The sequence below is a fragment of the Ambystoma mexicanum genome, chromosome 2p (assembly GCF_040938575.1).
Source record: "Ambystoma mexicanum isolate Mex_15411 chromosome 2p, UKY_AmexF1_1, whole genome shotgun sequence".
In the NCBI taxonomy this organism is placed as follows: domain Eukaryota; kingdom Metazoa; phylum Chordata; class Amphibia; order Caudata; family Ambystomatidae; genus Ambystoma; species Ambystoma mexicanum.
Genome location: NC_090923.1, coordinates 641,061,916 through 641,087,506, shown reverse-complemented (window position 1 = coordinate 641,087,506; position 25,591 = coordinate 641,061,916). Strand labels below are relative to the sequence as shown.

Genomic DNA, 25,591 nt, shown 5'->3' with positions numbered 1-25,591 from the left:
ATATCTGCTTTCCGCCCCTCTCAAAGTCCTACACGCAAATGCCACTGGTCTGGCTCCCCCTTCACACCATTGCTCCAAAACAGCACCTAACCCCGTCTCACTGACATCCACAGTAAGCATGGTTTTGCACTTGGGGTCAAAGGACCCCAAACATGGAGCCTTATCCACATCATTCTTCACCACCTTGAATTCCTCCATACATTTGTCAGACCACTCCAACCTGACATTTCTTTAATAAAGCTCTCATTGGCACGGTTTTCTCAGAATAATTAGGAATTAATTTCACATAGTATTCTGCTAGACCCAAAAACGCCTTCACCTGATCCTTATTGGCAGGCCCTGGGGTATCTTTCACCATCTATACTAAGACAGCCTTAGGACTGACGCCGTCAGCACTGAGGGTGTGACCCAGATAGGTCACCTTATCCACACCCACCTGACATTTAGCCAACTTTACAGTCAAACCTTTCACCTTTAGCACTCCCATCACCTCACGTACCCTGATGTCATGCTCCTCCCTGCAACTGCCCCACACAAAAATGTCATCCTGGAAGTAGCACACTCCCAACATGCTGCCAAATAACTCACACATCAATCGCTGAAACACGGCTGATGCTGACGCAAGGCCAAAAGGCATGCGGCAAAAACGATATGCTCCAAAAGGAGTCACAAAAGAAGTGAGTGGTCTGGAATCCTGGTGTAAATCTATTTGGTGATATGCAGCGGAAAGATCAAATGTAGAAAAACACTTTGCCCTACCTAGAGTAAGCAATAATTCATTAATATTTGGCAAGGAATGGCGATCAACCCAAATGTTCAAATTCAACTCCCGAAGGTCCACACACATCCTAAGATTTCCATCCCCTTTCTTGACCAACACCACCGGGAACAACCATTCCGAAGACTAAATAGGCTCAATGACCACTGACCCCATCAGTTTTGTTCAACTCTGCCTTTAGACCATCCCTGGCCAACACTGGGAGAGCCCTCACCTTGTGCAATGCACCCCTTTTTAAAATAATGCGGTGGGAAAATCCCTTGAGCCTCCCCAAAATATCAGGAAATCTGCCTTGAGGGACTCAGGTGTCACTTGACTCCCCACAGCCCCAACCTCCTCCTGAATACTCAATACCGGGACATCCTTCCCTGGATGAATTTCAATATTCAAGGCAGCTTGTTCATCCCACCCCAATACGTTGGTACCCTTGAGTGCAACAAAGTTTACAGATAGCTTGCCGACCCTTGAATTCAATGCAAGCCCGATCATAACCCAAAACACTAATAGGACTCTATCCATAGCGCTGGGACTGATGTCAGATGCATGCAAGGCTGAGACCTCCTCCCCCAATAGCTCCACATAAACCTCCAGAGATATAATGGTATTGGGCGAGCCCGAATCTAATAGCATGTCTACAGGATGGCCATCCACCAACACTGAAACCCACAGACCTTTCCGTGACGCCCCCTCCACATGCAGCATCACACCCTGCTCAGGCTTAATCTGGAGCTCCCCCTCCTGATCCAAAACACAATCTTCCAACACCGCGCCCACCACAGCATTAACTTTACACATGCGGGCATAATGGCCCCTACATTTACACTTTCTGCACTTCATGTTAGCAGCAGGACATTCCTTGGAACCAGTCAGATGGCCGAAACATGTCTGGGGTTGCTTGGTTTTCTGTGCAGAGGGGACCTGGCCTAGCAGTTCGGGCTGGGCTGCTACCTTTGGTGGCGGCAGCTGCTGACTGATTTGCACACAGCTAGTCCCCTTTTGCAATGGCGCAGACGGGCTAAAAAACAGTGGTGTGGAAGGTTGCCCAGAGCAATTGCCAGTGGTTTAGATTCATTTGAAACCTTCCACTCATCACTTTTGTGGTCAGATGGCTAGACCAGCCACACTTTCTACAAGGCTCCTTTGATCTGAACAACCTCCCTGCTTGGTTGTCACTTTTGTCAAACTTTTTTTTTTTATTGTCCATGCCACCACCTCTACTACGAGGTAAGACAGCCTGGATGACACCTCTGGATCCCTCCTTCTTAGTAACAATTTGTACACTTGCCCTGGATGTCTCAATTGCTCTGGCAATCTCCACCACCTTCTCCAATGGCGGGTCACTTTCGATCCAAAGTCTTTCCCTAATCTTGTGACTGCTGGTCTTCATCATTACCTGGTCTCTAATATATTCATCAAGAATCCCCGAAAACCTGCAGGTGGCCATCAAAGCTTGCAAAGTTGACAGATATGCGTCTAAGGATTCACCCGACCCTTGCACCCTGGAAATGAACTTGTAACGCTCCAGCACTACATTTATTCTCCTGCCAAAACGATCCTCCAGCTTTTTTAATGCAGTCTCATATGCACTCGCCACCCTTTCTCCTTCGCCACTCCCAGGCACTGTCACCACATCCCCTAGCAGATGGCGAAAGACCCGCAAACCCTCAGTGCCAATACAGTTCAAAAGCGCTGTCTCCTTTTCGTCATCATCAAATTTTGCACCCCCAGCTGCTCTCAAATATACCTTGAAGGAGTCAATCCACTGGTCCCATGGGGACGCTGGCTCACCCGGAGCAGGTAAAAATGCCGGGGGAGGCCTGGCAGCTGAGTGAGACATGTCTTAACAAACAGAAAGCGCCCTGCTGGGTGGCAGTTATGTGGTAGCAGAGAACCAAGCACAACACTTCCTCAGTACGTAGATGCACTTTCCGTTAGGCTTAGGCCACTTCAAACTTCAGTGCAAGTACAAAATGTCACAGTACCTCGATGAGCCTCCTCCTCCTAGGCCACTTCAAACAGCACACCACATAACATGCCACAGTACCTTGATGATGAAGACTTTGCAACACACCTTCAAGTCAAGGTGTTTGATCCCAAGCGGATCACTGGCCACAGCGTCCTAAATACTAGCAGAACGGTGTGTGAGCACACAGCAAGGCAAGAAACCCTTCCCATGCGTATCTTGCGCCTCCCGTGGATATATAGCCGTAAAATGTGTCACTTGAGCGCAACACCGCCGGCTTTGGCCCTGCCTCCCGGGCTGCCGGCAAAGCATATCACGCTGTTTCCGCAACTCCAGTTACAGCTCCAGCATCGGAGCAGATCCGGGGACCGTTAATGCCTACAACACTGCCCGCACAGCTTGTCCTGGCCTTATGCCAGCTTCAGTGGGCACCGCGGCAGCAGCCCCTCCAACAATCTACAGCCAGCCACGCTGGGCACTGTTGCAGCGACCCCTCTCACGGCCGCCCCCCCACTGGGAGCAGCCGCCGCAATGGAAGACAGCCGCGATTGCACTGCGGCAGGGTGCCCCTTATCAGCCCGCCCCCGCCTGGGAGCAGCCCAAGCTCGGCCAGAGGGATCGGGCTCCAGACCACAGCACACCCCAAGTGTAGGGGGCAGTGGCCTGGCTTGGCCCAGCAGGCAACGTAGCTCACCCCTCACCACAAAGCTCAGGTTGGGACGGCACCCGGCCCGACCTCGATGCGCTCCGCGGCTCCTGCTCTCGCCGATCCAACGAAGACCGGGAATCCTGCACGCGTGGGAGATAAGAGGGTTCAGATTTCCTCCGTCGCCAAAGAAGTAAACTGAGGCACGGTACGTATGTTGTTCACATGTTTAATCTGAACCCTGAGCAGGAAAGCCGCACCAAGCTCGGAAACAGCAACAAACTGGCCCGTGTGGAATGCTGATCCATGAACAAGTAACAACATTCCACACGCACCAGCTGCAGGATACAACGTACTTCCCTATCTAGTGCCGCCATTATTGGTTGAAGAGGAGAAAGGGAGAAGGGTAGAGATCAAGTGGGCAGTCCAAAGGCCTGGAGAGGGGACAGTGATGAGGATATCAGTGATAGTCTAGAAGTAGCACTGACGTAGGTGTCAGCAATAGGTAGGCCAGGATTAGAGACCAGGAGATCTTTTTTTAAACTTTTCTCTTCCAGACTTCATGAGAGAGTTAGGATAGGTGATAGAAAAGCAGTTAGAATGGTCAGGAGAGATGGGGGGCTGCACTGTGCACAAACTCACCAAGTGGCCTAGCAGCCAGGCAGGTATAGATGAAGGGCGCGTGCAAAAGACAATCAGACAGATTTAAAAAAGCACACCCAAGTTTCTTTTTCAGACAGGGGAGAAAATGCAGCAATTGAAAAACCACACCTACATTTCAGTTTGCCGAAAAGCACTACTACAGCACAAAAAGGGGGGTAAAGTTATTAAAAGCATTCTTAAAGAGGACTTAAGGGTTTGGCACGAGCAGGCAGCAGAAATCAATGCAATGCAAAAGGCATCAGCAATTGAGTAACAGACCCACATGTGAGATGCAGCATTTGGTTGGACAAACAATGTGGCTCAGAAACAGAAGATAGGGAACTTGTGCAGAGACAGTTGAAGTGGTGAGTGAAAAAGCAGTGGAGTTCGAGGAGAGCAAATGGAGTCACCTGAAGAGCGGTAGCAAGGCCCAGGCGGTCGCCATAGTAGGGGGTAGGCAGTTAATCATGTCCTGCATGGAGGGTCGCGATGGATATGCTCATTTTGGAGAGAGGCGCAGTCTACAAGGCAGGACAGGAGCGCTTACAAGGTACACTGCCAGAGGGGCTTTTCCTTGCAGAGCCAGGTGACGCCAATTAAGTGAAGATGGGTTGTGGGCAACCGGAGTACAGGCAGTTCAGGGTATAGTATGCTTACCAGTATTTGCAGTCAATGGAATGGTGTGGTGAAGCATCATCTGCCTTCTCCAGGACCAGACAGGGAGGGATATAGCCCTTAGAAGGAGGCCCTTTGAGGGGGCCAGCCAAATAGAACAATAGCCATGAGGCTGCATCTCTGATTCTTCAGCAGGGTCACACCTTCCCCCAGCACATTGGAACTTATGCCATAAGATCTCCTGGGAACCGTTGTCATGCAGCGAAAGCACTCACTGGTCCGCAATAGAACTGCTAATATTCCCTGGTGCCTTTAGTGGCGTTTGAAGGATTGATCAGCGGCTGATGCCAACCCATGCTAAAGCAACCCCAGTTTAACGCTTTAGTGCTTCTCAACGTTTTGGCGTTCTGCCCGGCAGTTGTGATTTCCATCTTCTGTACTGTGTTTTCCTGCTTCATTCTTCAGATTCGTTGTAGGCCTTCTTTTGGATTCCCTGGTCTGTTATTGGCGTTTTTGGACTTCTTCCTTGCTCTGCAGGTAATGGACTTTTGGCTTTGTTTTTTGGACTGATTTAGGCATTCCCTTTGGCTGGATTCTGGAACTTTGCACTATCTATTCCCCCCATTGGACCTTGGATTGCATTAGTGAATCTTCTTCGGGATTCCCCTAGGCTTGGATTATTTCCTCAAAATTGTGTTACAGCCTGCATTCTCATGCTGTCCATGTTATGCCCATTCAGACATTTTGAGGGGGATTTCATAGTGTTTTGGGAATGGGTCCTCTGGCCTATGGACTGCATAGCTACTACACCAAACATCACCATAGGTTTCCTACTCACTCCTTTTCATCACAAGGTAGGTCAGTGAAGGGAGATGGAGGTTGGAGGGGATCCTGTCACTTTTACACAGTGTGATGAATCGTGGGATCACATCACTTCTCCCCATGAGTGAGTCCTTCCCTATGAGGCTATGGAGGTGAGGCCACTAACTGATATTTCCCTTGGGGGTGGTAAAAAGAATGAGGACCTCACAGGGATGGACTTCCCTCGTGGGGATAGGAGACTCCCTTTCCATGGTGAAACTCCCTAACACTTTTAACCTTAGAGTCCCCGAAATCCCTGACAGCTGTAAGAAAAACCTCTGACAATACCACTGTATGTTATTGTGACACTCCCCCTTTCTTTCTATAATACCCAATTCATTGTTTTATGGAAATATTGTGAAGGCGATTACAGGCGTTATACAAACTACTCTTTCATGTGACTTTCAAAGTACTGAGAAGAGGTGACCCAGAGGAGGCCTGAAGAGTGCATCACTGACACCGACAAGGGACTTTGGCATTGCACTGGGGATGACACAGCTACTGACTATAAAAAACAGACAAGGGACTGCTTGAAGGGGAACTAGGGAAACCAGAAAGAAGCCAGCGTGAAGATGCACCTGCCCAGGAAGTTCAAACCCGGAAACTACTACGCGAGACAGAGAAGCACGTCTTCTAATGAGAGGATGTGGCTGGAAGGTCAGAGGAAGACTTGGGAACTAAGAGGAGGCCCGACCAATGCATAAGAGGATCTGGCTTACGGTGGCGTGACCTCAGCGAGGTGGACCGGTTGGTCCCTTAACAATGCGGATACCAGTGAACGAGGTCCCTGCAGAACCAAAGCGAGGAAAGAGCGGCGAAGAAAAACGAATGCCGAAGCGCAGACCCAAAGTCCCACGAAGAACTGGCAACACGGTCCCACACAAAAAAGTTCTCAAGTCTTTTGTCATTCTCTATCTGCAATTCCTTCCAGATCCAGTGCAGTTACTCAAATCTCTCTTGTCTTTATAGTTCTTTACTAATCGCCATAATGGAGTCCCAGAATTGAATTACTCTATAAATGAGTACTTAATCGTTTCCTAGGATAATATATGCCCATTGCTCAATGCAGTCCATTTGTCTTTGCTCTTGTGGCAGCATATTAGCGTATATTTGTCGTTTCTCCTTTACTGCTGGGCACTCCATAAGGAGATGAAAGAGGGTTTCCCTTTGTTCTCGGTTACAGAATCTACAAAATTCATCTTCGACGGGTAGTTTTGTGAACACAAGGTATTCACGGGTCGGGAGAACATTCAATCTTATTCTTAAGAATTTGTCCCTCATGTGCCGGTCCGGAAACAGGATTAACTATTGTGGCAGTTGGTTGAGGGCTCTTGATTCCACCTTCGAGGGTATATCCATTTGGTACTGCACTTTTTGTGTTAGTGTGATAATCCAATCGTTACATTGGATTTTGATCTTTGCTTTCTGTGGACTGTTAGGAGGCATCTCCGTGGTTACTTCTGCAGTCTCCATTAATTGTCTGCAAGCTTCTTTCCATGTGTTTATTACAGTCGTATTTATTGATGTTGGCTTGTCACGCAAAATGTCAATTGGAGGGATATTATCATCTATCTGTGTTTTCCTATATAGAGCTAAATATTTCCAGTTGACTACTGATTCCAGAGAATGAAGAGCCAGCTCATATCTGATTCTCGGCATTGGGTACAAAGCCGGTAATAACAATATTTATCTCCAGAAGATGGCTTCTATTCTGCTCCATGTTTGACGCAATATGTTCAATACTGTTTTGCTCCCAAATGTCAGGATGGCTATTACAATATTTTCCATACTTTTTGTGACTGGCTAGTCCTTGTCGAGCTAGCGACAGTGACTTAGTTTTTAGATGGTCCGCCCATCCTGTATCTATTTCAGATTGTTTAACCCACACACCTAAATACTTAACTGTTCTTACTAGGACCAATCTTTCCCTTTTGATCAATATTGCCAAAGACTACTTCTTTGGGTTGACCATCCAGTCAAAAGAACGTTACCATCGGTAAGTAAGTAGAGGGAGAGAAAAAGAGGAGAAAAAGAGGAGAAAAAGAGGAGAAAAAGAGGAGAAAAAGAGAGAAAAAGAGAGAAAAAGAGAGAAAAAGAGAGAAAAAGAGAGAAAAAGAGGAGAAAAAGAGGAGAAAAACAGGAGAAAAAGAGGAGAAAAACAGGAGAAAAACAGGAGAAAAACAGGAGAAAAACAGGAGAAAAACAGGAGAAAAACAGGAGAAAAACAGGAGAAAAACAGAGAAAAAGATCTTTGAGGAAGATGTTGTGGAGGGCAAATGGACATGTCCAGAAGGTCCGGGTACCACGTCCTCCTGGCCCAATCCAGAGCAATTAGGATCATGGATTCGCTGAACTTTCAGAACCCCCTGATGACTTGAGGAATGACGAGGACTGGAGGAAACGCGTACAGGAGTGGAAACTCCCAGCCACTATGAACGCGTCTCCTAGAGCTCCTCTTAGGGGAAATTCCTTTGAGCAGTACTGTTCGCACTTCCGGCTGACACCAGTCGTGAACACCTCCACTTGGGAGGGTTCCCCAAAGGGTAAAGATCTCTTGAAGGACTTCCTGAGCTAGTACCCACACGTGGGAGACTGTGCTCTGCCTGCTCAGAGCATCTGCCGCCGTATTCTCCACTCCGGCTAGGTGAACTGCCAATAGGGAGATTCCTTCTTGTGATTGCCCAGTACCAGAGCTGAATTGCCTCTCTGCACAGGGGAAGTGACCCTACACCTCTTGTTAGGTAGTACATGGCCACTGTGTTGTCCGTCATTATCAGGATGTTCTTTCAACATACAGAAGGCAGAAAGGCCTTAAGCACTAGTCTGATTGCCCCCAACTCCAAAAGGTTGATATGTAGTTTGGACTTCAATGGAGACCAGCGATCGCCGATTGTCAGGTCGCTGGTATGTGCTCCCCACCCTTTGAGTGAGGCATCCGTTACTACCATTATCTCCAGCAATGGTTGCCAAAACGGTTCTCCCTTTAAAATGGATCCTGAGCGAATCTGTTTGGAACCCCAAGGCGATTTGTAATCAGGCCTGAGAATTGAGACCATCGAGTCCTGAGAGCCCACTGGAGGGATTTCATTCACAGGCGCACCTCTGGCACCAGAGAAATGCAGGATGCCATGAAGCCGAGCAACCTCAAAGTCTAAGGCCGGGAGACGCTGGGCACTCGGGAATTTGGTGAGCATCTGCAAAATGTCTTGAGCCCTCACCTTTCGTGGCAAGGCTTTTCTCAGGGATACATCCAGGACTGCTCCAATGAATCAGAGCTTTTGAGATGGTGGTATGTGACACTTCAAGTTGAGGGAGAAGCCTAGACTGTGAAGGGAGTGACAGGTGGAGCTGAGATGTTCCAGGACTTGTTCGGGGGAACTGGCCCTGATCAGCCAATCGCCCATGTAAGGGTAGATGTGAAACCCCCCCCTCTTCTGAGACTCACTGCCAACGCCATTAACTTTGTGAAAACCCTCGGGCAGAGGTCAGCCCAAATGGCAAACTTGAAACTGATAATGCGAACCGCCAACAGTGAACCTCAGATACTGTCTGCGCTGGTGATTGATTGGCACATGAAAGTAAACATCCTGAAGGTCCAATGATGCCATCCAGCCCTACAGCTGGAGGGTCTGAAGGATCTGAGAAAGGTAACCATCTTGAACTTGTCCTTCCTGAGGAACTTGTTCAAGTGTCTTAAGTCCAAGATGGGTCTCAATCCTCTGTCATTTTTCAGAATTAGAAAGTATGGGGAGTACCAACCCTTTTCCTCTGCGCTACAGGCACTGATTTTATAGCACCTTTCTCTAGCAGGGTTAAGATTTCCTGCACAAGTGGCAGATCTGCAACTTTGAAAGAGCTGTTCCCCGGTGGATGTCTGAGGCTTATTTAGAAAAGGAAGGCAGTAACCATGGGCAACTGTTTCCAATGCCAATGCATCTGAAGTAATGCCTCGCCATTCTTTCAGATGCACTTAGTTCACAAGACCCCAGTGGGGGGGGAAGACTCTAAGACCTCAGAGCGGTTTAGAGGCAGCTGTAGCAGTGGCTGATGGTAAAGCAGCCGCTACCTGTGCGGTTCTAGTACCTCTTCCCCATCCACCACGAGGAAATATTTTTCTGACCTCCTTGATTGGACAGTCCTCTGCCCCTTCCAACTGAGGAGTAAAAGCAGAAGGACCTACCCCTCCCAGGTGTGCCAGTGGGGCGGTTTTGTGTCTGTCTAGTAGCAGCACCAAGGGACTTTGCTGCCGCTTTAGAAGGTCTGCAATTTCTCCAGGTTCTCATCAGCCTTGCTACCAAATAAATGTGTGCCATCAAAGGGCATATTAAGCAATCGGAATTGCACATCTGGAGCAAAACCAGACTTTCTCAACGATGCCAATCTGAGCATGACTGTACTAGCCGCAATGGACCTGCTGATGCTGTCAGCAGTGTCAAGAACTGTCTGGAGGGATTAGCACATTGCATCTTACCCATCCTTGACTAGATTTCAAAATCCGTCCATTTCCGTCCCTTCGGGGATATGATCAGCCGCCATTGCTACACATTCCCAAATAGTGTGAGTGAATCTGGCCAATGTGCATATAGCATTTGCTGACTTTAGGGCCATACTTCACGCAGAGAAAACGTCCTTGGCCCAACCGTAGTAACGCTTGTCATCTCTGTCTGGGGGAATAGTCGGGTATGCGTTCTGCGTAAATGTTGATGTGGCAGCTTGTACCACTAAACCTTCAGGAGTGGGATGCTTTGTCAATTAACTGGGGAATCTGAATCAATTCTGGCGTATCCCAATTTCTACTCCCTCTCCTTTGCAATGCCACATGAAAAGCAAGAATAGGATCGTCCTGGGGTCCTTCATCTAGGGTGTCAGTCAGATCATCCTGTTCGTATATTGGTGTGGGTCTTTTCCACCCCATATATTCGACCATCCTGGACATTAAATGTCTATAAGACCCTTCAGCATGGTCAGTAGGGTATGCTCTCCCAAACTCTAATTTTGGGGACATATCTAGTCCACTTGCATTTTGCAGGGACTCCTGTACGTTTTTTATCCTTGATTCCTCCAAGATAAATGGCTCAGGGACCACAGTTGTTCCATACTGAAGACCAAAAGGTTGTGAATCATCTGAAGAATGTTCTGCTTCCTCATAAATCGAAGAAAGTGACTCAAAGAAGTCCTTTCTTGGTAATGGTGTATACACCTTTTCTATGATCCTCGATGGCGTCGATAGTGGTGCCGAAATCTTCATCGACGTTGAGGGCTTCGCCGCTTTCGGCATCGAGGACTTGTCGTGGTCCGATGAGTCTTTTGGCGCTGATGGCGTCGATGACTACTACTTCAAGGAAGAGTTGTCTCGAGTAGAGGGATCCTTCGACCGCTCTCGGGTTATTTTTCTTTCCCTTCCGGGCCCGAGGGCGCACGGCTTGTGCACTTATCCTTTTTCTTGTCGAGTTTTTCAACCTGGGCATGGCTTTCATAAGTGTTCGAGGGGGTCAAGGCTGCATTCTCGAAACCATGCATAATTTATTTTCTGATCTTCACCCACTCAGCTGGAGAGGCTAATTTCATTGGGCATTTAACCCGTTCTCGGGAGGAACTAGACGACGAAGACGGCGACCTATGGTGCCTTTTCCTCAAACATCGTGAAGATGCGTGACCTCGATCTCTGTCTTTTTACAACAAGGAGAAATATTTCTCGACTCGTCTGAAGACACTTTTTTCAACGGGGTTTTTGACCTACCTGCCGCTAATTTTCCTCTTTGCTCTTTCAGGGCTTTCGCCGTCATCGATAGGCAGGCCTTACAGTCGAAGGTAGCTTGAGAGGAACCGAGGCACGACAGACACACTCGATGGGGATCCATAAGGGATATCTTTGCCCCACAATCTTAGCACTTCTTAAACCCCGATCTCAGAGTCGTAGATGCCGATGATGATGCCACCTACAAGAAATATACTCCAAGATTCGAAAGGGAACCAAAGCATACCGTATCCGAAGTGATAACTTTAGTGGAAAAACAGATTTGAAGCCAAGGGTCGCTCCGCGTTTTATACCATCGATGATGTCAAGATGGAGGCCTCCGAGGGACATCAAGTTGGCCGACATTGATGCGCAGCGCCCTCTGCTGGAAACAATTTTTCCAAAGCAGCTGAAGCTGGATATGAAAATGGAAGATGAGGAATACATGGGAGGACAATCCATTTGAATAATGCCGTAAGAGCAGCCCTCAACATCCCTAAAAAAGAACACATCTCCTCAGCTAGATGAAATATCCACTGGCTCTCGGTCCGAGAACGTATCATGTTCAAAACACTAGCCTTGGCCCACAAATGCTCATCGAACTGTGCCCAGACTTACCTATCCAGACAAATTTTCAAGGCCCAATCTAACAGACCTACGCGGTCTGCCTAATCGCACTTTCTCGCCATCCCCAGATACAGGCCACATCTCACACATGCGGAACAACAAGCGGCTCCCTATCCAAGATAGGATCACCTTCAGAACTCTTATTATCACGCATAAATGCCTTAACAACTCAGCCCCCAAATATCTGACAGACAAATACGCCAGGAAAGAGCCCACTAGACCTACCAGAGCCAACAATGCCCACTGTCTCAACATTCCTAAATTCCGACTCAGCAAAGCTGGAGGCTCCTGCTTTCCTGTGCTGGCAGCCATGTCCTGGAATAAATTACTGCTCGCACTAAGAACAGAATCAACTTTCCTCGCATTCCGGAGTAAAGTAAAAGCTTGGTTGTTTGATCAAACCAACTAACTACCCCCTGACTCTGCGATGATACTCATGACTCCTGACCTAGCTACTCCATCGACCTGCCCAATGCTCAACAATACCTTCCAGCTAGCCGCTTTTGGCCCACTGCTAGGAAGTCCTGAGTCATGACATGAATCTTGTAAATATTGTATAATTTCTCTTATACTATCTATAAATGTATATGCCTATTTCCGACTGTATATTAGTGTATATTACTATACCTATGACTGTATATTTCTATGTATCACTGTTGTAACATGACCTACCTTAACATAAGCGGCCAGATACCCTTGGGTTAAGTGCGCTATACAAGCAAATAAAAATAAAAAAAAAAAACAAGCGTTACAAAGCCTGAGGCAGCAGCTTCCCTGTGATTGCATCCAAACAATGGAATGCCATGCCCCTTGCGCCAAGATCAGATCCCCTCCTCCTGGTCCTTCCGCAAAACCTTTACCCGTCCCCTAACCCCTGCATGAAATCAAGAGGAATTGAAGTCATACAATGTGACTTGCACCTGGCAATCGGTCTATACTAAGCTTCTTGTAAATTATCACCTAAGCTGAAAGCAATTGTATTCTTTATGCTCATGTATAGTACGTACCTTATTACCAATTATGACTGTAACCAACTGCACTCTTTTCTCCTACGTAAAATACATATGTATGTAACCTGCAACCACCAATTCTCTGTAAACTAGTGCCCAGTTGCCTACGGGTTCAGTGCGCTTTATAAACATCTAAATAAATATATAAAATCCTCCTGGTGTTCTGTATCTTTGTGGAACAAGAACTTTTAGTTAAGACTTTTAAACACAAACCCCAAGGTGGATACCAGTAAACCAGGAGAAGGGAGTCAGTGGTAGGGCTAGAGTTGGGTAGTTTTGGACAGAGGACAGGACTCTCATTTGGACAACCACCCTGATAACGAGCACCCGAGTTTTCCTTAGTTAGGTAGAGAATATCCTTTAGAATAGGGACAGTTGGGCCTTTTTTCCTTTGTTATTTAATAAAGAAGTGTTTATACCATGTCACCCTTTGGCCGACTACTTCCTTCAGCACGCCACACCAGGTAACCTAATTCCACTGTATCCTTCCTCTGCAGCATGGGCCAAGCATCCTAATGGTGGTGTTCCCCCCACCCTTCCATTCGATTGCTCTAGGATCATGTATATCAGCCTATGTATCCTCCTGGGTATCATAAGGGATGTTTAACAGCAGTGCTTCAGAGGCAGCATGGGCATGACGAGAAAATGCGGTTTGCAGCAAATAAAACTGTGGCCTGCAGAATCTAGAGGCTGCAATTAGAGAGCAGGGGAGCAGAGCAACTTCTTTTGTGTTACAAGCACAGCAAATCCAGACAATGTTCCTGCAGCCAGGAGTACCCCCTCAGTGGGTACTGTTAAACTCTAGCACTTTTCCTTGGAATACTTGTTGAACATGACATTTTATGCATGGCATTTCAAATAATGTGCATGTGCAGAACATTATGACAGTAGCGGTGAAATCCAAGAGTGCAGTTCATGTAAGCATTTAGAAATCTTCAGTGCTTAATTCCGATAGTACACTTTTGAATGTTAGAAGCAATCACTTCAGAAAATCTTTAGTTCTGGGATGTGAAGTGGTTCAATTTGTGCGAGCATTTTATATTTATGGGACTAAATATGTGTATTAAAGAGTGGAGATTAAATCCAAACAAGGCAATCTGCTGCAATATAAACAGCAGAGTTAAAGTGAGACAAAGAAGCATGTACGCGAATGTAAAAAAGTAGAAATGAAAGCAAAAATATATTAGATAATCTACAATAATGGTCTTCAGTATGAGGAGAAGCTGGGAGTGCAATTCAAACTTCCAATCAGTAGGAGCAGAGGAGCAAAATGTTCCTGGTACTTACCCCTTAGCCATCCCTTAGACCAAGAAAAGAAACTTGTCCTCTTGTCTTGGGAGTAACAATCACATAGTCAAAGGCGAGGTGAAAGGTGGAGATGTCTGGTTGGGAACATGTTCAAATGTGTTGCCATACAAAAGATTTCTAGAAAATTCGGGTGATGAATGGTTTAACTGATCAACGCTCCGATTAAACCATAAAAAGATGTATGTAGCTGATTGTACAACCATTTTATGGCCTCACATACTAATAGTGATGCTTTGATCTCCCAAAACACGTATTCTTTAACGTATTTCGCCTCAATGGCAGACCTGACCCTTAAAGTAGTCAAATAATATGTAGACAAAATAGGTTTAATGAAGGCTCTGGGCTTCAACAGAGTACTAGATGACTGTTACAAGCCTGTGCCTGATCTGTGGGGTTGCTCTACCCTCCTCTCCTCGATACTTCCTGTAACCTGGCATTAATGTCATTGTGTGAATATACGAGACAAGAACACAACCATCAAGTTTTAGACCAATTATCTTAAGTGACAATTCTCTTAAGCTGTTGGGGAAATTAATGTATTTACACACAACTTTAGGATTAAATGGAAACCCATCCATCTACTGAAAAACAGTCTAGCTCTGCTTTCATGAAATAATGCCCAAATCTTACACTCATTATTAAAGAATATCATTAAGCAAAGAAGGTGGGCTGTTTTTGGCTTTTATGGACCTGTCTAAAGCCTTTTCAAACATGGACCACTCTCTGCAGTGGACAGTCCTGAGGAATATGGGAATTGACAAGCAGTTGCTAAGTCTAACAATTCAGTTGTCACTGACACCAATTAGGTTTTAACTGGGCATTATGGTGAATAATGACCCATCTGCTACTACTAAATGGAATTGGCAGGAATGCACTGTGGCACCCCTATTGTTCAGTTTATATCAAAGGTTTTAAGGAAGACCAGCTTAATGTAACTTCTGATGTTCAAAGAGTAATTCACCAACTCATTCCATGCATTGCATATATCAATGACATAGGCCCAATGGAGAGGATCGACAGACCACTTCAAAAATTGCTAAAAGGCTATCAGATTTGCCATACGTCAAAGGTTTTAAAGTGGTAAATAATGGTTTATCCAAGAAGTAAGCAAACAGTCCCCAATTTAATATTAATAGCCAGCAGTTAAGAATTAAAAACCTAGGTCTACTTGGGGGTTCCGTTTACAGCAGATAGCCCATGGAAAGATCAAACTACTCACGTGGCTGTCCCTGAAAAAAGTAGGGTTCTAACTTTCCAGCCACTTATTGAAGAAATGTGGTGATACCCGCATCAAGTTATAAGAAGCTAAATCGGGTCTCTCTGCACACTGTACAGTGTGTGTTTGGGCATTATCATCATCCCCGGAACCGCTTCATGTAGGTGAAAGAAGGTTTTTAAAAAGCACTTCTGGAAGTAAGTCAACTACCTCAAATGATTCACAGTACATGAAACTCAAATTGGATTTATTGATACCCAAAGTTGAGCTGGGACTAGCTTTACTGTGGCTAGAAATATGGTCCAAAGAGAAGGCTATCCTAATCAGAAATAATTTTGAAGGACATCCGAGCTTTGAAAGGGTGACCTAAATGCTACTGGACAACTAGAGTGAAAAGAACAATTGATTTTCTTGGTCTACCCATGTTCAGCAACAATTATAGAGAATTGTGCCAACAGGCAAGTAATCTAGTTCTGCAAAATCGTAATAAAAAACATACATTGCTATCACAGATCAATCAAGCCTTTCTTCCAATTCTGAATGTTTAGCATGATGACAATTACGTCTCTCGAGATTTTAAGTAAAGTTGATCACTTCGTTTCCACAAATTTTCATTTGCCTTCATATGTCAGCGGGAAAATCAGAGCTAGATCACTTTTTGTAAAGTTGACAAAACGGCAGTAGAATCAAATATACATGCCATCCCTCAACAGATCTACCACCCTGGATTAAGATTTCAAATTTTACACTGAAGTGTAGCATACTTTTATATTATGCTATGTGACGAACCAGAAGAAGGAGGCAGGCCAAAAGAGAACATTTCAAGGCTGTTCATGTTTAAATGAAAAAGAAAGGACTCGCCATCTCCAACACTACAATGGTATTCCCTACTCACGAAACTAAAATACAGGGGTCCCCCGTCTGTCCTCTAAAGAAATCAAAAATTGACCTCTGTCAAAACCTACTTTTCTATCTAGCCCCATCACTATTGAAAACAACCTAAATAACCAGAGGTTTCTGGCTACTGGTTGATGGGCACTGCCCAACCAAGGTCACTGGCTTTCATCTCCAAAAGCTGTTGCTAGTTCCATGAAAGAAAAAGGGGGTTCATTAGAAAATATCACTGAAGTTCTTTTTCGGTTCTAGGCAAAAGTGTCCATCTGTTATCTCACAACAAAGTTCTATAATTCACCCCCTTCAACCTCTTCAACCTCTTCATGAGCTCTATCAATTCTTCATAATGGTGTAAACCGAAGTTCTGTGTATTGGAGGGATTTGTGAGGCGCCAGGAACGAGACGCGGACACAGAGGACTCATGATTTGGTTAGAAACACAATGGGCAGGGGGTGCGTGGAAAATGTCTCACTGTCTCTACTCTATGTTCTCTACCTCAACCAAAACTAAGGGTCTGTCCTATGACAAGATGTCCAAAATAAAGCGTCCTGTGTCCAAAATCCTATTCTATCCCTCACATTCTAAAGTGTAAAGGGATAATGTCTTTGGCCTTGAAAGGTGCACGAATGTTAAAAGAAAGATGTAAAAGAATGTTCCTAATGGATAATTGAGCATTACAGGGAATTGCTTCCTTCCTTCTGTGGGTCTCTCTTCACCAACACAGCAGTTCACCAAAACAACAAAAGTTCTTTATAGCCCCAGAGGATATCTCCTTCCTCTTGGCGTTGCAGTTCACGTTTGGGGGAAATGTTCTCCCTTCCCAGGTCTGTTTAACAATCTTCCAAACTCCTAAGGGAATGAATCTTCCTTGGGGTTCTTTGATCAACAAAGCAATTTAAATATAACGCAACTTGGATGCAAATCCCAGCTTTATGGGATACCCGGTGTACTCCCCTGCCAGGTTCTTCTCCACATTCACTGTGACTTAATTCGAAGACTTTGCTTGGCCTGGTTTACTCTTGCCAGGGTTTTTCCTGTGTAGTTCACTTTATTCAAAGACTTGACTATGCCTGGTCTACTCTCCTGCTAGGACTTCTTCCTACAATGTTAACAATACTTAGTGGAGGGTTACAAAACTAACGCTTGTCTATTTCTGTTACAACGACTTGGCTCCCCTCTTTGCCAAGCATAGGTGTGCTTGATTTGATTTCTCCCGTCGTCCCTCGACCCATTACTCTCGTTCGTTCAGGGATTCCCGTGACCTCCTGGACTTTCAGCACTCATCTCTCCACCTGTATACCGGTTTCTCTGGGGTGCAGTTCTCAGGCAAAAGTTGCTTCCTCCAGGCCTGTCAGTAGCGTTTGGGTACCGTCCGCGGTTGGCGGAATCTCTACTGCTCGTTTCTTGCTTGGTTTGACACCCGCATCTGGGGCACCACTTTCTTCTTGCTTGGCACTCCACCCGCGACTAGGTTCTCGAGCCTGGCTGTCTCTTCTCAGCCGGGATACTGTTCCCCGGCCACAGACAAGCCAAAGGTTGCTGCGGGCAGCGTGTCCAGGAGGTCCTCATCGTATTTAACTCTCAATTCCTTCCCCCTCAGCGTTCTCGGTTTTACAAGACTCCTCCAGGTAGCTTCTCTCCCAGCCATGCTGGACGGGGTTTTTAAGTGTTCCAGCACCCATCAAATGCTCATAACCAATAGAGCACGTCTTGTGCTTTTGACATTCATTGCTCCATTCAGCCTCCTCATCTGAGTTCTTCCATACTTTTTCCAACGGCAACGTTACAGAGACTTTGTTGCTGGCCTTCTTGACGAAAGCAACACCACCATGACGTCATCCAGGAGGTTCCAATCCTTGTATCTCAGCCTTTCAGATACCAAGCATGAAGGTTGAGAGTGTTGACCTCTGGATGGAGAACCTGACCCTCCCTTTGTGAGAGAAGATTCGTTCTCTGAGGAAGACTAATTGGAGGACAGATAACATATATAGAAGGTCCGGGTACCATGTTCTCTTCGCCCAATACGGGGAAATTAGGATCATGTGGCTTCCGAACTGTCTCAACCTCCTGATTACTTGAGGGATGACGGGGATCGGTGTAAACGCGTAAAGTAGTGGGAATTCCCAGTCCACCACAAACACGTCTCCTAGACCTCCTGTCGGAGGAAAATCCCTTGAGCAATACCTTTCGCAATTCTGGTTGACTCCGGTCACAAACAGGTCTACTTGAGGGGTTCCCCAAAGGGCGAAGATCTCTTGAAGGACTTCCTGAGCTATCTCCCACTCGTGGGAGACTGTGCCCTGCCTGCTCAGAGCTTCCACCAGCGTGTTGTTCTCTCTGGCTAGGTGAACTGCCGATAAGGAGATTCCGTCTTGAATTGCCCAGTACCAGAGCCGCATTTCCTCTCTGCACAGAGGTAGTGACCCTACACCGCCTCTTGAGGTAATGCATGGCCACAGTGTTGTCCGTCATTATTAGGAAATGTTTCTCTCTGTCCGAGGGTAGAAAGGCCTTCAGCGCTCGTCTGATTGCCCTCAGCTCTAAAAGGTTGATGTGTGGTTTGGACTCCGATGAGACCAACGACCGCTGATTGTCATATCGTTGGCATGGGCTCCCCACCCAATGAGTGAGGCATCCGTCACTACTGTAATCTCCAGCCATGGTTGCCAAAAATGTTATTGTTCTCGCAGGCCCACCATAGAAGATCTTTTTGAACCCTGCCCGGAACCTGAAGTAGATCTGTCATCCTTCCTGAGAATTGGGACCATTGAGTCTTTAGAGCCAATTGAAGGGATCTCATTCTCAGGCCAGCCTCTGGCACTAGGAAGATGCAGGATGCCATGAGGCCAAGCAACCTCAAGAAGTCGTAGGCCGGAAGATTTTGGGCATTCTGAAATTTGGAGACCATCTGAAGATTGTCTTCAAGCCCTCGTCTTGGGAGGCAAGCTCTTTCACAAGGATGTATCCAATACTACTCTGATGTAATGGAGCTGTTGAGAAGGTGTCACCTGTGACTTCTTTAAATTGAGGGAGAAGCCCAGTCTGTGAAGAGAGTGGCAGGTGACTTCCAGATGATCCAGGGCTTGTTCGGGAGAACGCACCCTGATCAACTAATCATCCAGGTAGAGGTAGACATGGACCACCCCCCCTCCTGAGATACGCTGCTACTACCACCATCAGTTTGGTGAAAACCCTCAGGGCAGAGGTCAACCCAAATGGTAGGACTCAAAACTGATAGTGTGAGCCGCCAACGGCGAACCTCAGGTATTTTCTGTGCTTGGGATGTATTGACACATGAAAATAAACGTCCTGAAGGTCCAATGACAACAACCAATCCTGAAGTTGAAGGGCCTGAAGGATCTGAGAAAGAGTGACCATCTTGAACTTGTCCTTCCTGAGGAACTTGTTCAAGTATCGGTGGATCTCAGTCCTGCATCCTTTTTGGAAATCAAAAAAATAGGGGGGTCCCAACCCTTGTTCCCCTCGGCTTCAGCAGCCTTTCTCTACCAGGGTTAAAATCTCCTGCTGTAGAAGCGGATATGGAAACTTCAAAGAGTGTCTTCCTGGTGGATTGTTTTGAGGCTGCGTTAAGAATGGAAGGCAGTAACCTTGGGCTATAGTTTCCAGAGCCCAATCATCTGAAGTAATGGCTTGCCATTCTTGCAGATGCTGAGAGAGTCTGCCCCCCACCGGTGTTATATGATACAAGCCCTCAAAGCGGTTTTGGGGTGGATGCTGCGGCTGCTGATGGCAAGGAAGCTGGAGCTGGCTTAGCACCTTTACCTCGTCGACCACGAGGAATTTTCCTTTGGCCTTTTTGACTGGCCTTTCCATATGAGGAGCATTAACAATAGGATGGTCCCCTCCAAGAATTTCCTGATGAACGAAAAGGCTGAAGTTGCCCGATAGCGGCTCCCAAAGACTTGGCAGCCGCTTTTGAGGTCTGCAACCGCTCAAGGCTCTCGTCAGCCTTGCTGCCAAAGAGGTGAGACCCGTCAAAAGGCATGTTCAGGAGACAGGACTGCACAACTGGTGCGATACACGACATCCCCAACCACGCAAACCTGCGCATATCTGCGCTAGTAACCATGGACCTGCTGATGCTGTCTGCAGTGTCCACCAGATTGAAGGGATTCCTGCATGGCTGCCTTTCCATCTCTAACAACAGCCAGGAATCCTTCCCTTTCCTCCCCTTCTGATATATGCTCCGCCGCCATGGGGATGCACTCCCAGAGAGTGTACAAGAAGGTTGCCAAGGCACATGTGGAGTTGGACGATTTTAAGGCCATACTCCCTGCTGAAAATACCTTACGTGCCCACCCATCCACATGCTTGTCGTCCCTAACTGGAGGGATAGAAGGGCACGCTGCTTTATTGGATGTAGCGGTGGCTGCCTGGACCACCAGACTCTCGGGAGTGGGGTATTTGGACAGATAGCCGGGGTCGCTACTGGAAGGGCGGCATTTTGATGTAAGGGACTTATTCACATTAGGAATAGAGTCCAGGTTCTCCTAATTCTTGGCCAGCCTATTTTGCAAGGCCACTTGGAAAGGTAAAACTGGATCAGTGGGCGGGCCTTGATCTAGAATGTCTGTCAAATCATCCTCGACAAATTTGGTCTGTGGTCTAGTCCAACCTAAATAATCAACCACCTTTGTAATTAGTTGACGGAATGAGGAATTGGATTGGTCTCCTGGTTCTGGCTTACCAAATTCTGCCTGAGGTGATGTATCCACACCACTAGCGTTGTTTAATGTCTCTATGAGATCCCTCATTCTACTCTCTTCAGAGATGAGACATTCTGGGACATTAGGGGTGCCCTATTCCAAGCCAAATGGGACAGGCTCATCCTCAGACCTTTCCTGCTCTTCAGAAATGGAGGATAGGGACTTACAGAATTCTTTCTGGGTAGAGGACTGAAAGTCTTCTCTGTAGGAACTGTTTTTGAAGAGGATGCAGGCTCTGCAGCTTTTTCTTTTGCTGCAACCTGTTCAGATGACTGAACTAGAGCCTTGGGAATCTTCGGCGCCGGCGGCTTCGGAGTCGACAAAGGCGTCGATGAAATAGGAGCCGTCGACGGAACCGGTTTTACGAAGGCATCGAGGCACTCTTTGAGGCTTTGTCCTTCGAGCTATGCTAGACCTTGGACGGCCTTGATGACCTCAAGCGGTCGACTCGACTCAAGCAATCTTTTTTGCTCTGGGTCCTTGAGGGTTCCCGATTAGCTCTTCTTCAATCACCCGGGCTCGAGGGCGTGCAAGTGCCGGTGCGGGAATGCTCCCGGCCGGCTTCCGAGGAAGGCGCGGTCCGAGGCTTAGCCCTCTCAAATACTTATATCATTTTCACCCTGAAAGCTTCTCTCTCTTCGGAAGAAGAATGTTTTGTGGGGCATTTCATTCTTTTGGGAGAGTCATCTGACGACGAAGTGGATGGGGACCAGTGGCATCTCTTCTTCAGCCTTTTCGTCAAAAACGAGGAGTGGTGGGATATGTGTCCTATCGCGTAGAGGAGATTCTTTATGGGTTCTCGACCCGATGTTCAAGGATTTTCAGTCAGATTTTGTCTGTCGACCCACCTGCAGTTTTCCTTTCTTCTCTCGCAAGGCCTTACCAGTCATCGCCTGACACTTCGTGCAGGCCTCCGTGTCATGATCTTCACAGAGGCACCACAAACCCGATCAGTGTGGGTCAGTTATTGACATCCTTGAACTGCAATCTTTGCACTTCTTGAACCCCAAACGCGGGGTAGTCTGGGTCGATGAAGAGGACATTTCTTTGATTCGATTTCATCACAGAAATTACCGAGGTGCCCGGAGTCTCCGATAGCAACACGTACTGCGGAAAAACAGAACTGAGGCCATCAGGCGCTGCGCGAGCTACTTGTATACCCGATGATGTCACCCTCGACGGAGGCCTTCGAAGGACCTCGACTCGACGCCATCGACGCACAGCGCCCTTGCCGAGAATTCTTTTCCGAAGCAGCTGAAGCTGGACGTGAATATCTAAGATGAAGAATACGTTGGAGGACACAATCCGTTCGAAGTAGTATTACTAAGTTGGTGAGTTGCACGATATAATCAGCATGGAAATCAGCTAGTCGAAAAGTAAATATCACTTGAACCGGGTTGGGGACTTGGGGGGCGAAAACATGTGGGGGAGGGGGACTGAGTTCAGAGTGCCAAAAAGGTGGCATTGCACTAAAAGACTTCAAGAAACATGTCTTTAAGGTGAACAGTAGGACTACTAGACTACCGATATCCATGCTTCACGCTCACCTTTTAAATTATTTTTGTTAAGAATATATTCTAGGAGATTAGACATTGTGGCCTCAGTTAACTTGGTTCTGTACAGAAATAGGATAGCGGGAAAAAGATTTTGGAAAAATGAAACATCTCCAACCTATTATATACTGCAAAGCATACATTTGTTAAGCTTTGGCACCCCATGTGTCTTAAATGTATACAGCTTCTGATGGCAGTAGGATATCCCTTGGGCGAGCACAATCTCTTGAATGGACCAAGTGTCGGGTCACCGTAGGGGTTGCTACATCTAGTACTGACCCTACATTCTGAGCATGTATGACTTTTTAATACAACCTTCAATAAGTTGAGTGTGCAAGTTAAAAAGGTGTATGAATAAGGAACCTAAGGTGCCCTGTGCAATACCCTCTGTTGCACGTTTCCATCACTGAAGTGCAGTGATACAGTGGAACTGAATATAAATCAGTTCCTCGATTCGACTTTATGATTTTTCTGTAAACCATGAATACATTTATTTGTGCAATCAGAAGGGAGGAAAAATAATATTACCTTTGTTTTCTTCTGTGACCTCCTCATCATCATCATCATCATCCTCAAGTAGGTGCTCCAGATGCTCCTGCAGGTTCTGGAACGTCAAAGGCTTCCTGAAAAGAACATTTATGTAGTGGCCATTAGATTTGTTTTTATTTAATGATTTTTTTTTTATCTTGTACTATTTGTTTTATAGGTTTGTAATTGCTTTTACATGGACATTTTATAATATTCAGAAATAAATTGAATGAATGACTGGGTCATTCAAAAAAAGACCATAAAAAAGTACTTAAATTGCTCTTTAGTAAGAAGAAATGTAGTTGAACCAAATTGCGTAGTGAACAAACGTGCCAACCTGTGACAAAGCTCCAATAATAAACTTGGCTTTACATACTTTAACAATTGGATGTACTCATACATAGTGGGATTACACCATATTTCACTTCGAAAATGTTCTCCCATTTTCAACTAAATATTTTCTGAAGGTTTTTTAGTTTAGATAACTTAGCGTAAAGGGATATATATCAAGATACTTGCGCCACAAAAGAGAAAGGTTTATTAACTGTCAATTCTTCATCCACATGATCAATATTCCTTCTTTTATCTTCCATTGTGACTATGCCAACATATCAGCAGCAAAGCTAGATAAAATTCAAAATGGATGATGTGAAGGCTATTACAATTGCTTTGCAAAAATGGGTCATCAATAGAACATGGTATTGGTCTGTATTTATTTTTATGTATTTTATTTTTGGATTTATAGAGCGCACTACAGCCCACAGGCTTCGAGGCGCCTTGAGGATCGTAAGAAGGTTTGATTCAGGATTACAAGAATTCGGCCTAACAGGGTAATGTTTGGTACAAGTAGTTTCGTTGCATAATACAATTGATGACAGTTACTTAGATGCATAACAGAAATACATACACGTGGTAGAAACACCCTTTCAAACAAAGCCTGTTTTTAATGGCTTTACGGAAGGCTGCATGAGAGTCAATCAACCTACTCTGGGACGGGAGGGTGTTCCAAAAGATGGCAGCCATAGTTGGGAAGCTGGAACCACCCGCACACACTCAGCGGGTAAGAGGGATGGTGATTCTATTAGAACAGGCCACTCTGGAAGGTCTAGATGGCGTGTGTAGATAATCCTTTGAGCTAGATAAGGGGGAGCCAAGCCGCTGAGACATTTATGTGTCAAGACGAGGGTTTTGAAAACAATCCTTTCCTTGACAGGGAGCCAGTGAACCTGCCTTCTGAACTCCGAAATATGGTTTCCGCCTGTTGCGGCCCTCAAGGCGTTGTTCTGAGCTAGGTGAAGTTTGACCAGATTCTTGCGGGAGGTCCCTACAAAGAAGGCATTATAGTAGACCAACCTAGACCCAATAATTGCTGTAGCAATGGTGAGGCAATTCTGTTGGGAGAGGAAGGGTCTTGCTGCATTAAGCAATTTGGAGTGATAAACTGAAGGAGGCAATTGCACTAACCGGTCTATCCATGGTCAGGTTGGGTTAAAGATACACGCCCAGTGTCTTGATGACTTGAGAGACAGCGATGGGGATGTTATCAACGGTGAAGGAGCAGTATTGTGTGTCCAATTTACCCAAGGTAGAGGGGGAACCAATTAGCAGAAGTTCGGTTTTTTCACTGTTGAGACTTAACCAGTTTTCTGCCATCCAAGATTGGACAGTTGAGTAAATTGAATTGAGTGTGTTAAGGTCTGAAAGAAAATCACCCGAGAGGGGGATGAGCACATGAGTGTCATCTGCATAGTTAGTGTATGAGATGCCCAGGGCGTCCAGGATTTTGAACCGGGGCCTCGTGAAGAGGTTGTAGAGGGTAGGAGCTATGCAAGAACCCTGTGGGACCCCACATTTATTGAGACTAGGGTAAGCACAGGAGGATTCAGAGAAAACCTTCATCACCCTTATTGTAGGAATGAAGTTATTCATGCACAGGCCCTCTGGGAGAAATTGGCTGCGGAGGAGAGATGATGGCAGAGGGTCTTGTGATCCATCAGATCAAAGGCAGCAGAGAGGTGTAGGAGAAGGAGGAGCGCAGGTTTGCCTGCATCGCTGAGGTCATCAATTAGATTTTTGAAGTCAAGCAGTGCAGTTTCTGTACCATGTCGAGGCCAGAACCCGGACTGCCGTATACCAAGAAGGTGGTTGTCTTCAAGAAATGTTTGGACTTGCAAGTAGGCTGCATTGTCCAAAAAATGTTGTAGAAAGCGGACAGTGGCAATGGGCTTGTAGTTCCCTGGGACCAATGGGTGAAGGGATGGCTTTTTTAGAAGCGGTCGGACCCACGCTTCCTTGAGTCCAGTTGGGCCATGGCCAGACTGGAAGGAGGAATTAATGAAGGCAGTGATAAATGGGGCGCAGGAGGAGGCACAGTCTTTGATGAGCTGAGCGGGGCAGGCGTCACCTTTACAATTAGACGGCTTGATGGATTTGAGGAGAGCAATAACTTTGTGTTCACGCATATCCTTGAATTCAAACACCGGGCA

The 25,591-nt window shown here is 46.3% G+C and overlaps 1 protein-coding gene across 5 annotated transcripts in view; it reads right to left on the bottom strand.

Annotated features, from left to right (window-relative positions):
• RNF123 (ring finger protein 123) overlaps positions 1-25,591 on the bottom strand; it is a 3,033,138-nt gene that overhangs the window by 2,696,920 nt on the left and 310,627 nt on the right. For all 5 annotated transcript variants that reach the window (XM_069644183.1, XM_069644184.1, XM_069644185.1 and 2 more), the window contains exon 4: positions 23,106-23,200. In XM_069644183.1, coding sequence (XP_069500284.1) covers positions 23,106-23,200 — 95 coding nt within the window. The remainder of the gene's footprint in view (positions 1-23,105; positions 23,201-25,591) is intronic.